Genomic DNA, 10583 nt, shown 5'->3' with positions numbered 1-10583 from the left:
AATCCCAGCCAAACAACATATAGAAAATCAACACAAATAGCACTCAAGACCATTGAGTGACTGAGAAACTAGAGAAGAAAAAAAAAAAAAAAAACACACCATGAGTTCGGCATCAACATCCTATGAAGAACACTGTCCAAATTCGAAATCCAAAGCCCATGTCACGATCCATAACGTTGCCACAAAGATGAGGAGAGAGTTTGTTGATGGCAAGATCCAGATTGAAGCACCACCATGTGGGTTCCGATGTGAGATAGAGAGAGGGATGAGAGTCCATTGATAGCATTGATGGCATCAAATTTGTATTGGGAATTGGGATTGTCCTAGTGTGGTGGTGTTGCTGATGCCGATTTCATTGGTGACCAGGGCTTGTTTAGAGAGAAAGGGAGAAAAGAGAGAGAAGAGAGATCTTGTGAGAGAGGGAGAAGGACATGAGACAGAAGAAGAAGAAGAAGAGAGAAAGAGCAAATATAAATAACGGTATTCGGTCCGTTTAGGGACCAAGTTGTCTTTAGAGACTAATTTGGTTAGTTTTGAAATATTTTGGACCTGATTGAAATTAGCCTAAATATCAGAGTAGCTTAATGAAATTTACCCTAAAATAAATGAAGAACAAGAATTTTGTTTCATCAAATTTGAGTGAATGGACATAATACACATTTACAAACAAGCAACCATACTTAAAAGAAGACCAGTATGCAACAATGCAAGCATTCATCATGTATTCTTAAATCAAAAAAAGAGTATAAATTTGCATATTAGATAAACAAGTAGGACATCCCGAGTATCAGCTTCGAAGTTTTCCACATGCAAGCCAAATTTAGAGCTTTTTTCCCCTGTGATATTATCGGATTCAAGTAAAGCGAAGCCATGCTTAAATACCTTCAAACTTCAAACATATCCTACTATATGTGAAAAATCAAGAAATACAACTAGTTTTGTTATCATGGACTGGGAATATTCATAGGTACGTGTTTCTCTACCAGATTCTGCTTCTTTTTCTCGTTATCTTTTATCTCACCATAAAAGTATGAAACAAACCCCCACAGAGAAAGTGCAAGAGCAACTCCTTTTTCTGCTTGAAATTTTTCTCTGTAGAAAATAACGGCTAGGATCTCTATCACTGGGAGATGAACCGCAATAACAATTCCAGATAGCAAAGACGAAGCACAAAAGATGATTCCCGCTGCTCCCATGAAGAAACACTGCCAAAGAATTGCACTAAACACTATCACCACGTAGTACTTTGTTTCCCCGAGCTGAAATGCCCTCGCTTCTCTTGGGATTGCCTACAGAATAATAGAATTCACACCGCATGAAATATTCGTAGCTACAATATTATGAAATTAACTCGTTAAAATTTCACTTGGGTTGGATTTAAACTACATGTTGTGATATACCATCACTGTTTCTTTACATAACATACAAGCCACAACTCTAGATAGTGTTTTATTAGGAGAATCTATTATGTTTCCAGCATCCAAATTTTCAAGAATGTGATGTTTGAGAATGTAATTATGTTCACGTTTAGCTTAATTAGGAATTTAATCCAGTTGAGCAGCCACCACTAACTACCTCCGTACACAACTATAGATCCATTATTCATACATGATGCAACTTCACGACCTTCACATTGAACTGCCTTGCACTCATGAACACTGATCATAATTGATCAATCACCATGGAAATTTTTAGGTACATATCTCTTTATATTTGAGTTATTCCTAAGAATTCTAAAGGAATTATTTATTCTTCTAAGAATATTTTTAGGCTTATAAACCTCTCTTCTTTTTCATTTTTCTTTTTTTTTGAAAAAGCATATAGACACTCGTGGAAAAAAAGTTTTTAGTGGAAGACATAATGGTGTTTTCTGATTAAATATCAATATAAAAAGCCCACCGTAGTAAAGCCCTTTTTAGAATCTTATAGTATTGATGACATAGTGATTTTTTTTACAAGTAGTAGGGCCACCCATTGACCCGTGATAATCAAAGCATATTGGGCAGACCTTTATGAGAGTCCTCTCTGTCATAACCTAGTACGTGTGGGACAGGAGGGCTACTTACACCTGAGGAAATAGTCGGATAGTCGAAGAGGTTTGGACACCTTCGTTTGTCAAAAAAAAAAAAATGATAAAAAGCACATTGATTGCCTAAACCTCTCTCTCTCTCTCACAGAGAGAGAGAGAGAGAGAGAGAGAGAGAGAGAGAGAGAGAGAGAGAGAGAGAGAGAGAGAGAGAGAGAGGGTCANTTATCAAGTTGCTAGTGAAGACATGGTGGGACATATATAATGATGAAACATTGGACTACAAGAACACATTAGCTTCTGTTGAGGCTGAAGCTGGTGCTGAGAAAAATGGCTTGAAACGATTCTTGACAACAGTGTCAGAGGTCGTTGTTCACTATATTAATGCCCCATCTGCTGCTTAGTGCTTGTTATAAGTTCAATGCAAATGAAACTTGTGTAGGACTAGACTAATGGGTATGGTTTGGTATGGTCTTTTATTTTAAGATGAAGACTCACCAATTACTTACGTAATTAGTAGTTTCTGGTTTACTTTTAGGTAATTAGTAGTTTCTGGCTTTTTATGGTCTTCTGTTTTAGGTCGAAGACTTCACTCCTATTATTGGGTCAGAAGTTCAAAGCAATTGTTCCTTCATTTGCATTGTTTTCTTTGTTAACATTTTCAATTTATAAGAACAAATATTTGATGTATATAAATTGTTCTCTCTCTCTCTCTCTCTCTCTCTCTCTCTCTCTCTCTCTCCTATTGTTAATTGCTATGTTAGTAAATGTCCAACCTTGGTTTCTATTCTTGAGACTGGATTAACACCATGACCTTTCTTCTAAAAGCAAACTTGGTGTTTGTGCTTAGTGCTTGTTATAAGTCCCAAAAAAAAAAAAAAAAAAAAAAATTGCAGAACATCGTAGTTCAACATCTAAAATGATCAGTATCAATAGCATTAACAAAAATAAAGTAAAATAACTTACCAACCAACAACTTCTGATTCAAGCCTTTTGAGAGAGAGAGACTAACAATTAGATACCAAGGTCACACCAAAAAAATTGTAGCCTTCAAGTACTTCTTATTATAAACAGAATTTACCAAAAAAAAAAAAAACCATGTCTACAGCTTTTGGTGAAAAAATTAAGTAGCAAATAATAGGAAAAAAAAATATATTTAAATTACTTTATAGCATCCTTTTTGTTAAATATTTTAAGTGCATGAAATTTTAGCTTAGATCTTACATTAGGACTTTATAATTATGATTTATAGTGGCACTCTCTCTCTGAGAGAGAGAGAGAGAGAGAGAGAGAGAGAGAGAGAGAGAGAGAGAGAGAGAGAGAGAGAGAGAGAGAGAGAGAGAGAGAGAGAGAGAGAGGTGTCATAAGAAAAAAACACAAAAAACAAAATGAGTAAATGGATTACCCAATATACTTCACGTAGTTTGCTTAATAAACAGTTGTATTGGGTTGACACAAACATGATTCATTTCAATTTGTTTAATAAATTTTTGTATTTTGTTTACACATACAAAACTCATTTCAATCCATTTTAATAATAAGACCTAAAATTATTAACATATTTTTATATTTTGTAAGCACATAAATTACAATTATTAACAAATAAATTCTATTTTGTAATAACATTAATTAATAGAAGTACAAGCATCATTCAATCTAAAAGGTTTTGTTTTAACCTAACAAAATTCCACCCAAATTTACAAATTCACAATTTGAAGAAAAATAAAATGAAATAAGCTTTTTTTTTTCTTTGTTTTCAATAAAAAGGTTAGAATTTTTATACTTTCAATGATGAATTTTTCAATATTACCAATAAATTATTTTAATTACTTAATTCCATATATAAAATTAAAATTTTATTGAATAAAAATGACATTTATTTACATAAATTATGAGAAATTACATTTTACTCTCCTAAACTATACTACTTTTAAGCTTATACCCCTAAACTATGAGAATGCACACTTTACTTCATAAACTATTACTTAGGTAACAGTTGCCCCCTAATCTATTACTTGTGTAACATTTTACACCCCATTCCATGGGTAATAGTTTTGTGAAATAAGTGTGCATCCTCATAGTATAAAGGGTGTAGAAGGGAGTATACTTTAGGAGGTAAAGTGCATTCTCATAATTTATAAGGATATGTGTAAAATGGGTCATAATATAGGGGGCTAAAGTGTAATTTCTCCAATAAATTAAATAGGTTCGTATCAAAACCAGTCAACCCAATAATGATCTGAGTTATTTTAGGGTGTAGGAAATACAAAATTAACCCATTTTTTAATCAATTTGCATCGAGTCAACCCACTTTGACATAAATTTATTTAGACTAAACATTAAATAGCAAAAATAAAAAATGTCATATTTATATTAGTGGATTAAGTTAAATATTGTCACCCTTTATGAAGAAATTTGACGAAGAAATTTGAATATGAAATTATTTTTTTTCCTTTTTTTTAATGGTGACAATCAACTAATTGCACATATTGAGAATAGTGCTAGTATCCTAACAAAACTTACAATTTTGTAATAACTTGCCCAAATGATAAGTTGTGAATAGTGGAGTTGTAAAACAATTATTTTTACTCCACTACTCATAAATCGTAGCATAGATAAGTTGTGACAAAAACTATGAGTTTTATTGTGACACTTGCATTATTATTCTCCTGTCCACTTTCCAACCCTTGGGGCACGAAGATGATTTCCATTTTTGGGGAACTCATTGTATTGATGTGATAGAAAGGTCCCTTACCCATGGAACACCTCTAAGATTTATAAGCACAAAATTCCAGCAATGTTTTAATATTGAATAAAGTAAAAAAGTAGTGATAGAAGTTTGCGTTACCGTAGAAAAAGAATAATAGTCTTTTTAAGGCTTTGGTCAATGTATACCATAAAGGTATTCATCAATAATTTATTTTAAGAAAATTTTCATAAAAAATTGAAAAAATTAACAAAAAAAATAATAACTCTTTCATAAAAGTTTTTTAAAATAGTTTAGTAATAAATGGCTAAGAGCATACATTAGTAAAATCTTTTTTTAATCATAGGATAGTAAATTGAAATATTATGGTCATTTTAAAAAATTAACTTTTTGAAGCCACGACAATTGTATAAGACAATTTTTGCTAAAAAAAAAGTATAAGACAATTTCTATTATTATATATATATATATATATATAAAACCGAAGCTTCTGAAGCTCCATAATTTTCCACGTCACTACTATTTTATTTTTCTTTTTATTTTAGGTTTTATATCTTATATATTTATTATTATTTTGTTTTGAGAAACTATTTATTATTATTTTAAACAAAAACTACTCTCTATAAAACCCTACTACAAGACCATACATAGTAAAATCCGACTATAAGACCATACGCAAGAAACCGAAAAATTGAAAACCCTAGACCATTTGTGGTTCAGTTTCTTCCTTCTCTACTCCGGTCTCTATCTTTACACTTTGCTTTTGTAGTCAATACCATTTGAGACTTGGCTTTAAGTTGCAAATTGTTTGTGTTTGCGTCTAAATTGTGGTTTGTTAAGGGTTGAGTTTAACTTGATCTAATATCTCTTTCATCTTTGAAATTTCAGAATATATCAAAAAATCCAGAAGGGAATCTGACCAGAGTGGGAATTATCTTAGAAAGCCAAGTAAGGAAGAGGAAGTCAGTGAGAAGGAAAGGTAAGGCATGGGGCTTCTTTGGGAAGTTTGTTTACTCTATTAAGATTACAAATAAGCCAAAGGCAAACAAACACGTAAAGTTGTACATTGAGGTCTATACAAATGAGCCAAAGGCAAACGACCACGTTAATTAACATCAATCACTCTTGAAGGTGGCAATGTGATCAAAAGGATCCCGATTCCCATCGTATGAATCCAAAGAAGGCATTTTAAACTTCGGTGGTAGGGGATGACCATTGATGGAGGCCGTAAAAGGAGAGTCAGTTCTATGAACCAAATCTTCTACTGGGTTTGCCCTCCTCATATTCTCCTTCATTTCGTCCATAGCCTTCTTCATCTGATCCATCTCTCTCTTCAAGTCAGATGCCCTTCGTGAAGTGGTATCCCTTGATGGGCTCCCACGCTGAAAGTTCTCTCTGCCCTCTTGGTCCTAAGTTTGCCCTTCTTCATCCTGCTCTTGATGTGTCTGCCTTCTTAAGTTAACTTCTCTCCGTAACTCCTGATTTTGGCGAGTTAACTCCGCCATCGCAGCCACCATCGAATGCATATGCTGAACAGACGAGGCCTGCACATTGGGTGCAGATTGTCGATCGCGATGGGGATTACTCGACGCATCCCTACTCTGTTGAGGACCCGGGCTAGTTGCCCTTGATCTAGTCCGAACCATTTCAAACCCTTTCTTGTGAGAAAGAACTCGCAGAACTAAACAAGTTCAAGAGCGACAACTACGTTTCCCACAGACGGCGCCAACTGATAATTCTGGAAGATCAGTGGGTTGGAAATCTTCAGTACTTTGACAATTTTGAGAACTGGGTCCTGTAAAACCAAAACCAATCAGAGTGAAGACCGGTGGAGGCCGGCCTATAACCCTCCGATGATGAAGTTAGAAGGCTGGAATAGAGAGGAAAAATATCTAAGTGTTTTCTTCCTTCTCTAAGTGAAATAAAAATGTCCCAAGACCTTACCTTTACGCAGGATCACGTTTATATAGTGTGTGCCTTGATAACCGTTCCTATTGTCAAGGAGTTCACCAAAATCGGAGGTAACTTCCATAACTTCCTTAGGCGTCGTTTCATCTGAACCGATGCCCCTTTACGAGCAATGGAGGTTTCGATTCTTTTTGGTTAAGGATGCTTGGCTCGTCTATCCCTAATTAAGGGTGGACGAGCCATGGCATGGCCATGCTTTCCTCGTCCGTCATTTGTGACGGACGAGACCTCCCTCGTCCGCCCCAAAGGAATGACGGATGAGACCTTCCTCGTCCGTCCCAAAGGAGGGACGAGGCAACTTGGCTATGCTCATTTTTCTTATTTTTATTCTCTTTCTGTAGACGAGCCACATGGACAGTTTAAGGTGGTACAATTTTGTAGCATCATCAATATATATTAACATGGGATGAATACTTAATTTTTTATTTATTTATTTTTTTTGCTGAAGTGCAATGAATACTTAATTATTATGCCAAAGAAATTTCTGACATAATCCAAAGTTAAAAATATAGAAAATTAACTTGTCCTAGATTTAATAAAAGAAGAAGAAAAAAACACCCTTGTCCTATTCTCAAAAAATATTGGTCAATGAAAATAATTAGGCCAGCGAAGAAAGAGAGAGGCCAAAGATGTAAAATCGCCTATAATACTATTATAAATTATGGATTATTCTAAAATTTTAAACTATTAAAAAAATAATAAATTCAATTATTTAACTATAATTGTATCACATACCTCGAAGTCTTTGTTAATCAGCATCCCTATTGTGCAAAAAATAGTCGCAAATAAACTCATCACCATCTGAATCTCCATCACCAATGAATAAGTGATGGCCTGCTTGGCCTTCTTGTAGGTCAATTCCACCAACGGCAACACAAACCCGTATAGTGCTGCAGCACCTACTGTCATGAAGAACCCAGCAAAGTACTCCTTGTTTGATTCACCGTTAGGACGATCATTGCTCGTATGTAAAGCCAAAACACCAGCTCCAATGGTGAGCAAAACTACTGCGTTGATGGAATAGGAAGTGAACTTTTGCTTCACTAAAAGGAAAGCAAAGGCAGCAGTGAAACCAAGCTGTGAGGCAATGATTAAAGCAGTTGTTGAGACGGGAAGGCGAGCCACGCCATAGGCGTAGAGATAGTCATCAAGGCCTGTGATGATTCCTATAACTGCGGAGGCAATGAACAAAGGTGGTTTCATGAAGAATAGCTTGGAGCTTGAGCCTTCTTTGGCTCGGCGGTGAAAGTATGTGATTATGAGAAGGAAGAGAATAATAGGCCAGCCACCAGTTTCAAGCCAACTTGAGAGCCAAACTCTTTTTCCGCCATGGATGAAGTAAAGTCGCATTATTAGTGGGCCGCCACAATTGCCTATAAATAATAGGATGCAGTTTAGTATGAGAAGAACTATGTTCATGGTGGGGTTTCCTTAAGCTTCTAGTTCCATGATTGTAGAACTCTCTTTCTCGCTCTCCGTGTTTGTGTCTCTAATCTCTTGTACAATAATAAATAATAGAGTAGGGGTGAAAAAGGAGACAAAAGACAGGTCAATAACCAAGATATTTATTGAGGAGGTACGAATTTTAAAGGGGACCATATATTTGGATATTTGTGTATATATTTTTGAGACCCACAATTGGCTAAGTTCATCTATTAATGGAATATTTTAATAAAGTTTTGATTTTATATTTATTGAAAATATTAAAAAAACTGTTAAAAATTAACTATATTTTTGTTTTTACATAAAAAGTTAAAAAATATATATATATTAAACTAATTCCTTTAAAGCATTTATTAATTTTTCCTTTATTTTTACATGTGATTATTAAAAAAATGCATGTGACCATCTTCAACCACAATTTGAACAAGTTGGTTTTGTTCAAAGTAACAATATATATGTTCAGCTAAAAAGAGTGACTATATATCAAGCAATAAATTTAGAGATATTGCCAATTTCATAACATGTTAAAGTGATTGACCAGTGATTAGCCAACATTTTCCTTCTCTATATTTAATGGGACTTGTCTTTTTCTTTTTCTTTTTTTTTTTTTTTTTTTTACCAAATTAAAAACATTGAGCATTACAAGAGAAAAGCCTTATATTGGGCTCGGGTCCATGTAGCAAAATTGACATGTGATATAACAAATCTAGGAACAAAAATAACGTATATATAATCAGTCTTTGTTGCTGCAACTGGTAAAGGTCTGATAGGAGGGCTTGATCCTGCCATGAAGGTTTGCTGGCCTAGTTACATATCTGCACTAGCTTCCTGTCTTTTTTTTTTTTTTTTTTTGGTAGAAGCTTCCTGTCTTTTCTATTACTTATAATGAATCATTTCAATGTGAAATTAGGGATGTCTACTTTCTCAAAAAAAATTTAGGTATGTCTATAGTATTATTGATATATCTAACATGAGTAGGATTTGAAGAGTTATCCACTGACTTAGGTACAAAAAAGAAACGGCTATGATGTGTGGCTAACAACCATTCAAGATTCCCTTGGGGCTTCTTTCTGTTAGGATTTGAAGAATTATTGATATATCTAACATGATTAGGATTTGAAGAGTTATCCACGACTTCGGTACAAAAAAGAAACGGCTATTATGTGTGGCTAACAACAATTCAAGATTCCTTCGGGCTTCTGTCTGTTAGGTGATTACTAGTCATCCAACTAAAGCAATATTGCGGTCGATTCTTGGGATATTATCTGTTGTTTGTGTTGGGAAAAAATCATAATCCCCTCTATGTCTATGTGTGAATTAAAATATATATAATTAACAAGCAATAGCAATATTGTGGAAACAAAAATTTCAGCAAGCACCACATAAACACAACCACATGAAAACACCAAATCTTACATAAAAAACCCTCCGGTATAGAGGAAAAAACCACGAGACAGATTCGAAAAATATCCACTATAAAATAAAGACTATAACTATCAAGCTTGTGCTAAACTTAAGTCTACAATAAATTGGATATACAACAAATAAATCTCAAGGAGTAAATACAATCTCACCACAAAGCCAGTAGCAAAATCTTCCTCTGAATACTCCAACTCTCCATAATTGTAACACTCAAAAACTCCATGAAAACTCCACAAATTTATCTTCCTTGCGTGCAACTTGAACAAAGAAAAATATCTCATTTTTCTTTTTCACTCTCTCATACTTCAACTGTAGTTCTCTCTATCTCTTCATTCAGATTGCACCTCTCAAGCTGAATCTCTCTTTCTCTGTGTCTTGCTCTCTCTAGAACTCACACAAAATGGCCAAAATTGACTCTATGTTTGCTTCAACTTCCCACAAGGCCGAATGGCCTTTGCTTCTTTCCTTTCTTTTTGTTCAGCATGTCCAACACGCTTTGGATCACTTCTCATTAAGAGAAGTTAGACTTCTCACAAGTCTACTCTCGGTCATTTCTCAATAAATGAGAGAGCTAGCTTTGAAAACTTTTGAAACAATCTCATAAATTAGCTTTGACAAATATGTGTGATAGAATGCAAGGGTGTCACATGCACCCAAGAGTTTGTGCTAACTAGAAAAGCTTTCAGAAAGTTAAAATAATAATCATAATGCTTGTCTTTATCTTTATTTGGGAACATTTAGTTTTTTATGATCTTCTCATTTTTCTTTTTGTGTATATATTAAAAATACTTAGTATTCTTAAAAAAAAAAGTTTCGATTTTTTAATTTATCTATAACATAACCTTCCTACTGTATCGATATATATTAACTTTCATTCTTTTTAAAATTGATATGGATTTGGAAATTATAGAATGTAGACTGGTGTGAGTATATTTTAAGTTGATAGGGAAAATTTACACAATTATTGTTTGCGACATTCAAAATTTCTATTTATTTGGAATGAAAAAATTTCAGAAT

General features: G+C 34.0%; 1 protein-coding gene across 1 annotated transcript; it reads right to left on the bottom strand.

Annotated features, from left to right (window-relative positions):
- Positions 1-734: 734 nt before the first annotated feature.
- LOC112034006 (purine permease 3) lies at positions 735-8321 on the bottom strand. The gene is made up of 2 exons (XM_024066788.2): positions 7437-8321; positions 735-1289 (listed from the first exon to the last, which is right to left on the bottom strand). Exons 1-2 carry the CDS (start codon positions 8118-8120, stop codon positions 945-947), a joined length of 1029 nt encoding a protein of 342 aa, XP_023922556.1. The 5' UTR covers positions 8121-8321; the 3' UTR covers positions 735-944.
- Positions 8322-10583: the final 2262 nt, after the last annotated feature.

This window comes from Quercus suber, unplaced genomic scaffold (assembly GCF_002906115.3).
Source record: "Quercus suber isolate HL8 unplaced genomic scaffold, Cork oak 2.0 scaffold_155, whole genome shotgun sequence".
NCBI classification, from domain to species: Eukaryota; Viridiplantae; Streptophyta; class Magnoliopsida; order Fagales; family Fagaceae; genus Quercus; species Quercus suber.
This window is presented reverse-complemented; position numbering and strand designations above follow the sequence as displayed.

Bases quoted from the DNA above. Each gene is read 5' to 3' on its own strand.
- LOC112034006 (XM_024066788.2), bottom strand. From the start codon at position 8,120: ATGAACATAGTTCTTCTCATACTAAACTGCATCCTATTATTTATAGGC. The intron at 1,290-7,436 runs GTATGTGATACA...ATTATTCTGTAG, and splicing joins TGATTAACAAAGACTTCGAG to GCAATCCCAAGAGAAGCGAG.